The 14,607-nt window shown below is 39.8% G+C and overlaps 1 protein-coding gene across 1 annotated transcript in view; it reads left to right on the top strand.

Annotated features, from left to right (window-relative positions):
• The window catches only part of KALRN (kalirin RhoGEF kinase), a 497,270-nt gene that overhangs the window by 363,907 nt on the left and 118,756 nt on the right, over positions 1-14,607 (top strand). The window contains exons 32-33 of the mRNA XM_050711733.1: positions 344-486; positions 1,827-1,929. Of these exons, the coding sequence (XP_050567690.1) occupies positions 344-486; positions 1,827-1,929 (246 nt within the window). The remainder of the gene's footprint in view (positions 1-343; positions 487-1,826; positions 1,930-14,607) is intronic.

Here is a 14,607-nt window from a genome sequence, read left to right as displayed (position 1 = left end):
TTTCTGTCAAGTGATTTTCAAATGAAGTTTTTTTTTGGTAGTTATTTAGTCTGAGGAAATCCCGCTGTGCACTGATAACCTATTTCCTCTCCACAGAGCATGCTGTATTGCTAGCATTAACTATATTTATCCAGAGCTTAGCTGCTTTGCTGTTGCTTGCCAAGTAGCTCTGGTAAAACACCCTCAGTTGGGATTACCAGGTATCCAGCAGCTAGAACAATACATCAGAGAGGAGAAGCAGTTAATCATGCATTTTTATCAGCCAACCACAATTCTTCTACGTAGAAGGTGATACGCTGGGAATGTGATAGAGTGTCTGTGTTTCTGCCTTGTGGAACTTCAGGCGTCCAGTATTGAAACAAAACAAGAATGGATCAAAAACATCCGGGAAGTCATTCAAGAAAGGATTATCCATCTGAAAGGAGCTCTGAAAGAGCCAATTCAGCTCCCCAAGACACCAGCAAAGCAGCGAAACAACAGTAGAAGGTAACCTCAGTCATTCCATTCAACATGAAATCATTAGAGGTTTGTCAGCCAACAGCAGTGTAGTGTCTGTGGACTCTTTACTGGATTCACTTGCTTTTCTTACCATAGTTGAAAGCAGTTTTCATCATCTTTGCATTTTATGTTGTTTTGGCAAAAGTAGCTTTTCTATTATATTCAGACAAAGGTCTTTAATTTTAGTACTCTGAAGTATTGGAGAAAAATGGACAGTAAAAATTCTTCAGTGTCCAAGGTTATGTTTCTGTCCCAAATGAGAAATGACATATTTAATTGAGTATTAACAGATTTTTATTTTTTTTCCTGTTTGGCATTTTGAATCATTTGACAATGAAAGTCATAGCTGGTCATGACAATATATTACTAGAATGAAGAATCTGTGTTTCATCATCAAATACAAATTCATTTCATCCTAGAAAATAATATTAAATTTTTTTGGTCAACCTCTTTCAGTCCTGGATTAAATAGAAATTATATAAAATCAATTATTCTTTTGTTGTCAGGCTGACATTCCCAAAAGCCACTTGTAGTTTGAGCATCTCCCCTTCCTCATCAAATATTATCATGTATCCAATCTCATAATGCAGGCTGTTTTATAGAGGTATCCAAAGAGTGAGTAAGCGAGGTCATCTAGGAGCAAGGCAGAGATCCAGAGCTTTCTTCCTGGGGACAAGTGCCAGTCTAAGAGCTTTCTAGTGCAGTGTTGTTGTTTACGTTATATTTTATTGTATTTTGTATTATTAAAATGTTTATTTTGAAAGACTGATAAAAATTTAGGAGAACTGCAAAAGGGAGAAAATACCCTCTGCTGGCAGATTCATAGAGGTAGTCTCAGAGAGCTCTACACTGTCATTATTCATATTTGTTTGGATATCATCTTTATGGCTTAATATTAAATTCCTGAAAGCGTGGTTCCTGTGAGACAGTAGAAATGTCCTTTCCTTCTGTGCCACATATAGCCAGGGCTGAATGGTTTTGCTTAAGGCAGAAATCTAATTTAAGGAAAATTTCTGCCTGACACCCTCATTACAGAGCTATTTTTGAACACCAGAGTCTTCTGTGCTGTAAATACGTAGGCAACAGCCATCCTGTTTCCAGCAACAAACGTGGTGATTATGTGCTAATCCCAACCCGATGGCTGAGGGTGACATCATTTTAAATTGCAAGCTACACAACAACATAGGCAGTATCAGTGAGGTAATTTTAGTGCAAAGCCAGCCCTGGCACGCTGATTCGGCACTTCTCAAATCCACCTATAAAGTTGTGAACATTCCAAGGTGGTGTGTTAAGTAAGCATGGTTGTTTCCCTCTTATGTCTTTTGCAGAGATGGAGTAGATGACGCAGACAGCCAAGGAGATGGCAGCAGTCAACCAGACACCATTTCCATTGCATCCAGGACATCACAGAATACAGTGGACAGTGATAAGGTAGGACTGAAATGTGAAAACATGCTGCAGCTAGTTGTCCCCAGAAAAAATGTAAGTGAAAAGCAGAATAGAAAAGACATAACATAGCAACCTGTCTTCTACTGAGTCAAAACTTGTATTCCCTTTTGCTAGGCTATTAAATCCAGCCTGTTTCTGGATGCTCATCAGTACCGCTGTTTTACATGGCAACATCTTTTGCTGCAGCTTCTTTGTGGTTAGTACACAGAGTTAGAATTGGCTCTGAAGAAACAGCCCAGAGCAACCTTTTCTTTCCCTGCTAAAACTTGCCTTTTGGGATCCAGCTTCTGAATCAGCAAACAGTTGGTTGTGTTCCACATTTACCCTTTGAGCTAAAATCACTAGTTTGTTGGAGGGAATGCAGGTGCTTACACACCAATTAATAGAGCAAAACTGGGATCCTGGCTGGTATCTTGAGAGCCTGGGAGACCTACCCTTTCCAGAGACTGTGATTCTGGACCCTACGCCTCGTGGACATATGGTGGAGCATATGGATGGCCCCAAGACACGCTACGTTCTGTTGGATTGCTGCATGCTGTCGGCACGTATGTACTCGATGATTTGTTTGTCAGACAATCTGAGTCCAGATTCTCAGCTCCACGAGGATGCCTGACTTGAATTTGTCACCCTGATACCTCCAACTGCTGTCTTCAGCAGTTGGTGGTAGGAGTAAATGAGCTGTTAGTGAGAATTTACGTCAGCTAAGGTGGTGAGGTTTGTCATATCCAACAAGAGAATATCCATATTCTCTTCGTGTGTTGTTTTGAAACGGTTTAGCTTGCAAAGGGATGAATTCTGCAGAATCATTCTGAATTTATCTCTGTGTCAGGGCTCTAATTATGTTGCTCTTTGCACAGAGTAGAAAGGTATCTTCATAAACTCAGAATTCATGTTTATGCTCATAAAGTTCACAAATGCAGTGTAGTGCAGCGTGTATTTTGAAAGTTGGACTCAGAAATAGGAATTAATTGAGTTAATTGCAAATTACCTTTGGAAGACCACCTGTTATATTTATCTCAAAAGCATGTTCCCATGTTGTTGCTTTTGTTTTTTTGAACTAATAATGTGCCTTAGAAAAGTATTACTCCAAAGGCCACTGTAATGTATGCAAATACTTTGCCTGATGTAGAAGAATTACTTTCTTATGTCTTTAATCCATGTGGAATCACCCTGCTTTTCCATGTTTTTCCCATTTATCATTCCTGACAAAGACCCTAGCTCAGTAGAGTACTTGAGCTCATGCTTAATTTTAGTCATTCATATAAGCTTTGCTGGTTTGCCCTGAGCCCATTGACTCAGTTGCATGAATTAGGGCAGACAGGCAAGCTCTGGGTAAGACGTAAGACACCCCACACTGTGTGCTGTAGCTGCATGCAAGATCTATAGTGCCAGCAGCACCAGAGATGTTGGGCTGTGCCTGGAAAGAGTTGTAGGAATTTCTGCCTACAGATCTTGTCTGAACTGAAAGGTAAATGTATATGGGATAAATTGAGCACCAAATCACATAGGCAAAAATTTGTTACCACTGGGGCCAGGCTAAATCAGTTCTAGGGTTGGGTCACATTACTTTTTAAAGGTGGATAGGTTCACTTGCTGATTTAAAACTATTTGTGGTCATGCAACTGTATATATACATTTACTGAATAGAAACAAATCCCAGTTTACTGTTAAAGCTTAAATATACATGTATGTGCTTTGTTGAGTCTGAGCCACTGGTGTAGCATCCATCCTGAGATAGAGAGGCAATTCCTGCTAAAGCACTTTCCTTTTTGTCACTGATGCTAGTGCCAGCGAACTGTGGAGAATTTAGCCCCAAAAGTGTTCCGTTTCCATGTCTTTGCTGCAAGGACAGTGAACTCCCCACATAGCTTTATGGTTCTCTCATCTTTTTCTACGCAGTGTTACCCCAGTTAATGACAGCTGGAGCTGAGTTGTCTTACTTCCCATTGCAGGCCCACCTGTGTTCAGTCTCAGCACAGGTGCAGGCTTTTCCACTGCTTGCTGTGCAAGGTCCTGAGCACAGACTGGCATCTGCTAAGAGGGAACTCTGTGTTAGCAGATCCCAAAGCCATGCAAGGAGCACAGAACTCCTAGTGGTGACATTTCAGAGAACTGGAATGTTTCGCTGTCATTCCAGGTTATTTAACTCTCCAGCTTTGAAAAGGGATTTCTTCCTCCAGTGTGTAGTTGAGTTTATCTTCTAGGGTGGTCTGACAACCTTGTTGGGAAGATTTACCTTCTCGCATAGACTGGTACTGAGTTACCAGTGCTGGAAGACTGTGTCATTTCGTGCTTGCTAGCTCAGGTTTCTTGACAGAGTTGACATGGTAAATGCTGTAACGTGCTGTAATTAACCTGTGTGGTACCGATAACAGCACCAATAGGTAAAGTCTTCAGCGGATGGCAGTTTCCCTGGCTATTAAACTCCAGCACAGTCACCAGAGTTATTCCCAGGAGTTCAAAGTCAGGCTCTGAGTGACCTCCCTCTGTGCTCTAGTGATATCCCTGTCCAGAAGAGCCAGAAGAAAGCTCCTACCTTTAAAAAAAAAAAAAAAAAAAAAACACTTGGCTGTTCAGAGCAGGCTCATTTACAAGCACATGCAAGAGCTTTGCAGTGCTAGTAGTGTGCCAGGTTGGGAACAGATTAATCATGTGCTGGGAACATCTATGTGTTAATTCAGTGCCAGAAACAACTCTGAAGCAACATTTAAGAATCAACATTACCTGAATATTACATCTGAAGGCAAAAGAATGCAAAGCTTTAGTTGACATGCTTTGTCCCTTTCCTAAATTTTGCTTTTATGCCCAAGGATTACCTAAAGCATGAGCTGAATTTTCAGAGAAGAGAATGCCAAAAAAACATTTTAGACAGAAAAAAAAAAAGTCTCAAAGACTCCCAAGTTCAAGTAGCGTTTTGGCTTAATAACACTCCTTGTGCCTCAAGTCACATGTATTTCTTTCAAATTATTTGTAAGCCAACTTCTCCTGGGTTGTGAGTAGTGCTTTCTCTCTCGTGTCTCATCAAGGCGCAGCCCTAGAGCAAAGCTTTACCTTTGCATTTCAAACTCAAGAAAGGCAGAAGATTTTTTGTCGTGAAGTGGGCATGAGATAACATTACTGTAAATTCAGAAAGGATTTTGCTTTCTCTGAAGACAGCTGAACCTAGCTGCAACATTTACCAGGGGGATCATTTGGTGTATAGAGTATACTTGACTGTGGGCCAGAAGTGCTGAGTCCTATTTCTACAGAGCAAAATCTGTCATGCATACGGTGGATGCCATAACAAATTACATCTCAGGGTGCACTGCACTTACCTTTTTTTTTTTTTTTTTTTCTCTGTTTGGATTAAGAATTTAATCCAAAGGCAGGCGGGAATTCTTCCAAACGTTGTGTTTGTACAACACCCAACATAGGATACAGACCAGAATTCAGACCAGTTTTTTATGTCGAAGGTAATTCACAGCAATATTTACGGTGGCAGGCTCCTCTTTGAAATTATTCTTAGTTATACACCTAGCTCCAAAACTGTTACCAAGTCTTTAAATGTTCAGGTTTTCCTGGCTGCAGGCAGGGGTCAGGCGATTATATGAGAGTCTTCAGATTAAAAAAAATTAAATAAAAAAATCCAAGTCTGTTTAAAAAAAAAAAAAAAGGAGAGAGAGAGATTACTCCTTTCTTTTAAATGAAATGCCTGTTTAAGTAGCTTCTTAAATCTGGATCTTAGTCCTTAATATCTTTAATTTTCTTGGATTTTTATCTCACAAAAATATATAAAGCTATTATTCCTGGGCTCAAATGTTTCATTTTCATTAAATATTGTGTAGCAGAACCACAGACTACAAGTCAGATCTGTAGGTCTGCACCTTTTTAAAAGGAAAAAAAAGAGAGAACATATAAAATATTACGATTTTTTTCTATATGCAATCTGTAACCTAAAATATTTAATAGACTGAAAAAAAGAATGATAGGGATTGTCATTTGGGAAAGTATTATGTAGAGGGAAAAAGTGGGTTCGTGAGCTGGTCTCACAGAATCAATAGATAACGAACACAATTACACTAAGTGTTATTCCTGTTCGGCATCCATGTCAGGTCCTAGGTAACCTACTATGCAAAATTTCTTCATCTTCTTCCAAAAGGCAGACTAGACGGCTTTTGTTCTGTACAGTAAGCCCTCTTCAACACGCTATCTGAAAACCATTTCTTCGTGAGAAATCCTCGCCCTATTCAGTTCACAACAGACAGGATTTCAGTCTTTATATTTGGATTCAAAGCAGTGGGGAATTGCATTAAAAATGCCAGCGTGCAGGGCATTCTCATTTGTTAAGCCCATTGATCTATTGGCTTGTAAAACAGCTGTTTCTGGTGATACTGCTCCATCTTCTAATAGCCTCTTTTTGTTGGCTTTTGCAAAATGCTGAGGAGAACAGCTTGTTTCCTCCTGTTGTTTTTGGATATGGAAAAAAGCACTGAAATGTGAACTGAGAACTTTTTGCTCTTTAAAAATAAATATACATGATATACTTTTATCTCTTCCATTAGATACTGGACTTAGCTCATCTTAGATTCATCATCAGAAGTCATGAGACTGAGATCTTGACCTCTTCTGCCTTGGTGGTAGAGGTAATTAGTGTAAGAGGGGAGCTTTTAGAACTAAGGCTTGTTGGAAGAAGTCACCCAGGGGTGGATTCTTTTTTCTTTAAAGGCTTCAAGTCAAGGCAAAATAGCTTTCTCTCTGCAATATTGTCACTCAAGGAAAAAATAGGATTTGATGCAGGAAGTACTACTTCAGATTCTTTGTTACAAAGGAAACTAGGGCACCAAGTATTTGGGCTCCCTTCTGTCCTTAAAATCCATCATTTCTAAGGGTCTCAGTGCTTGCCAGGAGTAGAGGTAATTACTCAGGTGTAATTCTCAGTTCCTTGGAAGTTTCATTTCCAAGTAATACAGGAATGAGGGGAGCCTTGATCCCCCACTCTCTTCCTTGATGCTACTGATCATTTGGAGCTTGAGCTCTGTAGAGTCGTGCACCAACGTGCTGCATGCTTTCCTAAATAGGTATACTTCCTGGGACTGTTGCCTAGTGTCAATGCGTTCTGATTAAGAAGTAAATTAAAAAAATAATGAACAGAAATGACCAGACATTCAATAGTAAAGGAAACGTCTTCTGTAATGTACCTCACAAGGAGAATATAGGGGAAATCACTAAGTTTATGAGATGCCACCTTCAACATATGCACTAAAAAGTGGTTGATAATTGCTTCCCAGCATAAATTAATCTGGAAATTAAGTATTGAAAGTGCCTAAAACCAAACTGAAAAACCAAAGATCCCACTCTATCCAGGGATCTTGTAAAAAAGTGAAATATGGTAAGGTGAGCAAGATGTTTATCAATACTTAAATTAACAGATTAAATTATGCTATTTAATCTCAAATAAATAAAAACACTTGCTACAAAATACTGAAACAACAGTAATCCTTTTATGAAAATCCCCTTGAAATAAGAACATCAACTTAAGGAAAAAAAAAAAACATTTTAAAACACTGATGCCTATATATAACATTTTTTTTTCAAACAGAGTAAGTCCAGATGTGGAATAAAAATAAGAGAGATTCACATTTTCAGAGGGGGAATTTAACAGGGAAATTAAAACAATACCATAAGGCAAATGCAGGCATTAATTAATTCTGCTAACAAGAGCACTCTCACTAGGACTGAGCTGACAATTTAGTTTTTGCTTAGTTCCTCAGCAAGGGAACCAATATAACAAGCAGATTTAAAAACTACACAGCAGATCTCTGTTTTTCTTCAACAGTATTCAAGTTTTCTGCAGCTTTCAGTTATTGAGTTTACTTTCCTGAAGCATTTTTTTTCTTTGAATCCCCTGGTACTGCTTTTTTTTTTTTAAATCATCTCCAAGCTCTTACAAAACAGGTACACAGCTAGCGATGCAAGTCCTCTATCCCTCTGGCATTGTTGTGGCACAGTTTGTGCATCCCATGATCCAAGTTCAACTTTTTCCTTCTCTGCCAGCCAGTTCCGTACCGAGTCAGAGCAGGTTTGTGGGCAAGAGGCACCTTTCTGCGGCAGCATGGGAGGAATCACAAGGGACAAGAACTGCTGACCCTCAGTAGTGCTTGTATCAAAGGTATCACTACAGGCTGGAGTCTTTACAGACCTAGAGCAGTGGGACTGAAGTGAATACAAATCACCTTTCAGTGGCAAGCCACTCTGTCAGTCATTAACGGCTGCTGCAGGCTACAGCTGTTGGGAAGGGAGTCGGAAGGCATGGTGGAAATTCTGGCTACAACAGAGCTGAGGGACAGCATGATCATGGGAACAGGGAGTGGGGAGGTAAAAGCAGGTTGCTGCTTAACTACAGCACTTGGAGTATTTCTTTAGAAATCTTCCTGTTTTCCAGAGCCCTGTGAAAGATGTTACATACAGAGCTGTCTGACAGGTGGGACTGGGCATTGGCTTGAAGAGATTTCTTCCTGTAACCTGTATATCTTACTCACAGTAAATTAGGTTAGATTTAGCAACGGAGAGTTTCTAACAGGGAAAGGAAGTGATTGATTTGGTCTCATTTAGCTAAGTGTTGTTGTGGTTATTCTGCACTGATCCTGTCCAGGCAAGTGACATTCCCAAATTCGGTAGTGCATTGTCTGGAGTGCTGCTCCCTTACAGTGGCTGATGAATTGTGGTACCACAGGTAAAACTATATTTATGTAATAGAAAATGACCTCTGACTGTTTAGTGAATTTTTCCCGTAAAGATATGATGGAAAAAAAGAGTGAATGATAACCCCAGAGAATAGATTTCTATCGCTTTGACACTGCCCAGCGTTGCTGCCATTATCACACTGAGTTCTTAGTGCCCTCACCTGTGGAACAGGGAGAACATGATAGCTAGCAAAGGCAATCCTGAGATAAAATATTTTGGCACTTTAATTAGCCTTACTGAGTGCTCACTAGCTATAGGTTGTTAACTCTTTTCAAGATACTGTCATGTGGTAGCAAAATGTTTATCTTATCAAGGAAATAAATTGTTCAGCCAGGAGCTGACATCTCCCCAATGGTCGTTTCTTCAGATTTCTTTAGGCTTTGGGAGGCTGCATCTGAATTCATGCTCTACAGGACCAGGCCTGAGCTCTGCTTTGGTATAACTCAATCTCTGGTTTGGAGACTTGAATGGCAGATCTCACATTACCTTTTTGTCTGTATACTAATCACTGTGACTTGCAGCTTTGTAGGAATTTACCTGCCTGTCATCTACAAGTGGAGTCAGTTGACAGCCCTTTATTCAGATGTGTAATGTATGTAGCACACAATCTGCAGCTCCCTCAACACTTGTATCACTACTGGCAATGCCTTCAGCACAAACCTCCCAGGGAAAATCTGGGGGCCCTGGCCTTCTGGTTTCTCTGAGAATTTTGAAAACATCTCAAAACAAGGGAAAAAGTAATTCTTACCAACCTTGGTTTTCATCCAGGTTTAATCCTGGCATGAACTATGTGTTATCTGTTTTTTCCATCACCCATTTCTAAATGTAACAAGTGGGTGATCAAGAGGTTTACCTCTGAGAAGTGACCTGTCCAAGTGTTGCTGAGGGTAGGGATATTTGCTTTCTGTTGTTGCCAGCAAGTATTTTTGGAGCTGTGGGTGGAGAGAGCACTAAAGGCAGGCTGTCTGGTTTCAAAGAGTTTTCTTAGAAAAGATGTACATATTCTTTTGAAAAACAAAGCAAAACATGAACAGCTCCTTTCAAAACATGACACTTGTTGCAAGCTTGTGGGAACTTCATAGTAATTGTTCAGGGAACCTTATCTAAAGTCCAGACCATGCAGTTGAGCCACATCTATTTCTTTGTGTACTGAGTGGCTGTACAACTTCCCCCACAGCCAAAAAAGAGATGATGACAGTAGATGAATTCCAGCAAAGACCCCATTTTTTAATCCAATAGTTGAATTTTAGCAAAGAAATTTCCCAGAGATTTTAGTGTTTCACCAAGCTTTGCTTCATCACTGTGAAAATATAGCAAAGCCAAAACAAAGAATAAGGCACAAGCTTTGCAAAGGGTTCCTTCTTTCTCCCCTCAAAAGACATTTCATGTGAAATGAATAGCATCAGATTTTTAATTATAATATATTTAAAAAGTTGTAATCCCAATGCAGTTGTTTCTAACGCACTCAGAAGGACAAAAAACTGCTGCCTATGGAGAGCTTGCTGACTCAGGAGCAACCTGTAGTTTCATTGCATGGATTCAAATGGATGAATATCAGGAAACTTGGAACATCTGTAGTGTATAGAATACAGGAATAGAAATGTTATTGCTCAGTGGCTGATATTCCCAGGGAATAATGTCATAAAAGGCATGCATGAAATTTGCCATGCATTTTAAATATCTTAGCTGGGATTTCTGAAATTGTTGTTGAATTTTAATGGGACTTCTGCTCTAAAAATGCTGTGTCCCCAAGGGAAGGCTATTCCTGTGGTGGTGTATGAACAGTAACTGCTCTGCACTCACGGGTTTATTTCCTTCAGTGCGGAAGCAGCAGATATTTTTTTTACACCTCTCTCTCTCTCTCTTTTTTTATTTGCAACTATAAATAGTGGCAGACATAAATCCAGATTCAGTTGGATGATTAGATGATGAGATCCAACTGAAAGTCCCTGAAAGAGCAGTCCTATGGAAAGGGATTTTTCAAAGATTTTTTGACAACATTTTCTTCTATGCATAACTGGCAGTTCTGCCCTGGACAAATAAAGTACGCTCTATTTCTTTTATAAAGTACATTCTTTTGTAAATCTTCATCTAGTTGCTGTCCGCTTCATAAAGAAAGTTTGTTATTGATTTTTATAGATTTTTTTTTCTTTTTAGGAAGTAAGGATCAGCATTTAGTCTGATTTCTGCCTTTTCCTTAAACCATTTCAATCTAATGCATCTTCTGGTAGATAATAAGTTAATCACATTGCAAAATGAAACTCAAGTCACTCAGATAAAACAAGTGTATGGGACTCCTTCAGGCTGAATCTCTCCTGAGAACAATGCAGGTATGAATGCCAAGGGTCAACACATACATGCAAGGGTATTAAGTGTAATTTCCGTGGCTGCCCACTTGATATCTCCGTTCCATTCCTTCATGCAGCATGAAAATCAGATTCCACACTAATGTGCTGATGAACACATTCCCCTTACAGGCACAAGGCACACAGCTAAAGGTCATCCTAGTGGATATACGGAGTGTTCCAAATTCACTGCAAATGTGGTGTCTCGCAATCACAAGGCATTTCTGAAGAACATGTGATTCTGCTTAGCTAGGATGGCTGTAATTTTAAAGTGCACAGGAATAAGGTGCAGAAAGCTGCCCTCATAAAGGTGGTTGAAAGGCTTAGCTGTGGTGTACACTATGGAGTTAAATGACAGGAAATAAATCATACTCCATATTAACAAATCTTTATTACCAAACTAAACATAAAAAAATGTTTTGATGCCTGCTGGGAAGAAAGAGGATGTTTAAGTGAATCAGTTTGATTCAATCAAAACAAAATAAGAAGGAAGGAAATGCTGTAAAATCCCTATCTTTCTTTCAAAGATCACCAACCTGAGTTTAGTACATTTTTAAATAGAAGAATTCAAAAAAATATATTGATTTGCACAGAAGAATTAAAGGATATTCTGTTTTTCAGCTCTAATTCCAGACCAGCTGTTGTCTGACTTTTATAAATATGTTGTGATTTTCAAAGAAACAAGATGTCAAAATTTGTTGCCATTTACGTTACATTAAAAGCTGAATTGGACTTTGAACGGTAGAGCAGTTTGAAGATCTCAACTGATCTTTGACATAGTGGGGAGCAGTTAAAATTACATGTTAATCTTATATAGTATTCTTTTCCAGCAAGATTCTGTTTGTAGTGGGAAGACCAAAATACATATGTGTTCTGAGGTCAAGTGGCTGAGTTGCTTTTTCTTCTAAATATATGATAATGAGAGTGTAAACTGAGCTGTAAATTATTAAACGGTATTTCTTTATTATTGCTTATCAAAATTAACATTCAGTGACCTGTAAATTATTTACTAACTCATTTCCCTTCTCCTCATTAAAGGCTGCTTTTCAGTTCTGTTCTCGCACAGCACAGAATACCAATATCGGGCACAAGACAGGTGAGGTGATCCCGTAGGCTGCCCTGAGACTCACTTGCATTGTCACATCAAATGGGATTGCACTGGCATTTCCTGAGACTTACTGTCTGTAAGGTCTGCACACCACTTTGTAAACAAGCCTGCTCAAGATGTGAAATGGGTCCTCCAGGTTCAGCATCATGCTATTTTTTCATGGATAGAAGGGACAAAAGGACTGATTAAAAATGGATAGATGATATAGATTATATAGTCCTCCCCCAAAATGAGGTCTTACATGGAATACAAAGCATCCATTAGAGATTTGGGGGTTGTCTCTAGCCATTCTTGGGTCAGGTCCTAGATAATATAAAGTGGCTTAGAAAGAAAGGAGCAAACAGGATTCAGAATTTATTTTAAAGGAGAGTTTTTTTATTTGTTTTTACTTCTTCTCAAGTTCTACTTTCAGTGTTGTCATTAAGCAAGAAGCAGTTCCTCATCTAAACCTGATCGTTCTCCTGTTGTTCTTCCAAGAACTTGAGTTCATATTTATTTGTCCTCTGCTGTTGTTTTGAGTTGTTTCTGAGGTTTCATTCTGGTGATTACAGCATGTTTGTTTGATTTGGCTGTACAACATTAAATGTATCTCTCTTGGGGAACAGTATGCTTTTTTTGTTGTTGGCATACATTTTTTTTTTCCTTTTAGCATTCATCATTTTTGTGTAGTTAACGCTTAATAGCTGTGAAGAGCTGGGTTTGTTCAAGGAACTTCGTTTTGGAAAGGCATAGTTCCAGCTGTAAAGAGATAACAGAATAACTGTTTAGAAAAGAAGAAAAGACTGTGTGTGATCAGAAATTAGTGTTAAGAACAGATTTTTGAGCAACACTGTTAGACTTTCTTGATCGAGGACATTGGAGATCATCCAAGTTCAAAGTTAATATTAGCAAGAGCTTTGATATTGAAAGCAAAACTGTGTGTGAGGAGGAGGAAAAGGGGAAAGAGTTGCAAATTCTCCTTTTCTTCATAAGAGATTGTCAGGGAGAACATAGATCACAACCAATATTTGTAAGAGCACTTTTAATTCAGGAGTGGGGGGTTGTACTGGTGTGCAGTAGCTCTTAGGAAGCTGTTCAGAAAGGTTGCTGGAAAGTCCTTTAGTTCATCAAGTGTGTTTTTATATTTGCTTACTGCAACCACTACTTTTTGGATGCAGCCTGAATTATACCACCGGTATGTGATGCTAGTGTGAGCTGGTCTTGTCCAGATTCAGCTGACTCTTGGTGCACTGAATCTATCCATTTCTGGGGATTCAGGGAAGACTGCTTGTCTCCAGAGCTGGTCGGTTCCTGGAAAATTTCACAATTTACCATCTTGACATGAACTTTTCCTCTCTTTAGCTTGCTGTCTGCTGGTAAGTGTTTCTCCACCCAAACTATATATAAAACCTATATAAAACTTATTTACACATTTTTCATACTTTACAAAGCCTGAGTGTGGGCAAAAAGGAGCAGACAGACGATGAGTGAATTGATTTTAACTCTTTGAGCAGGGCCACATCTAGCTTGGTCTTTGTATGTTGCCTGGCCAAGTGCAGCAGTGATGATCGAGCTTGAAGCATCGCCAGAACATAGTTACTGGCTGGGCTGGGAGGTGATCCAGGGAAACACAGAACTGAGCAGGCAGCCTAGGGAGGTGACAGCTTACAGGAGAAATGGGGAAGTTAAATATGAGGGGAGTGGAGGAAGAGATCACACCACCCAATGTATCGTTTTTTCTCTTTCCCCTTAGTTCCCAGTAAGGGCTTGTCTCCTCTCACCCCAAGATGAAGAAGGGAAGAAAAGCCTCTGAGTTATGCGGAGGTTCATGATGTTCATCTCTGCTAGTCCACAAAATCCCAGTCCTTTTAGTCATCTGAGGCAGTATTTATTCTGGGGCCAAGTCTCTCTGCTGCAGGATTCTTTAGGAGGCACTTCCCTGCCTTGGAGTCAGCGTTTTCCCCACCTTATAAACCACATGCATGCCTTGCTACTGGCAACCTACAGACTAGAGAGACATCCAAAGCTTCCCCCAAGCCTTGGTTTCCAGAATCACAGTGCTGCTGCTGTCCAGACCAATTTTAGTTTTTTCTGTTTGGATCTTGCATTAATTTAAAAGCCACCAACAATCAAAATCAAACTCACCCTCCTCAAATGTGCGTGTGGGCGAGAAACAGAGGGGTGTGAAATGTGTGGCGCAACTCCACAGCCCCGTTCCTCCCTGGGTTCATTTTTCCTGACACTACAGCATCACTTCCTGGCCGTACTTGCAAATAAACAATTATTGAAAGAACATGGCTGGACCACACATGTGTATTTTCCTCTCTTGTGGAGAAAAGCTGTGTGTTGGCTGGTTGTTATTTATTTTCACAAGAGGCGGTTGGGTTTGTTGTCATGTCTTCAGGGCACAATCTCTTGAGGTGCTGAGCCTTCTCAGCTTGCAGAGAGGCTGCAGGAGGAATTGAGGGTGGGAACCAGCTGTGTCCCACAGGTCTTGGGCCGTGG

Source organism: Cygnus atratus, chromosome 6, assembly GCF_013377495.2.
Source record: "Cygnus atratus isolate AKBS03 ecotype Queensland, Australia chromosome 6, CAtr_DNAZoo_HiC_assembly, whole genome shotgun sequence".
Classification (NCBI taxonomy): Eukaryota; Metazoa; Chordata; class Aves; order Anseriformes; family Anatidae; genus Cygnus; species Cygnus atratus.
This window is presented reverse-complemented; position numbering and strand designations above follow the sequence as displayed.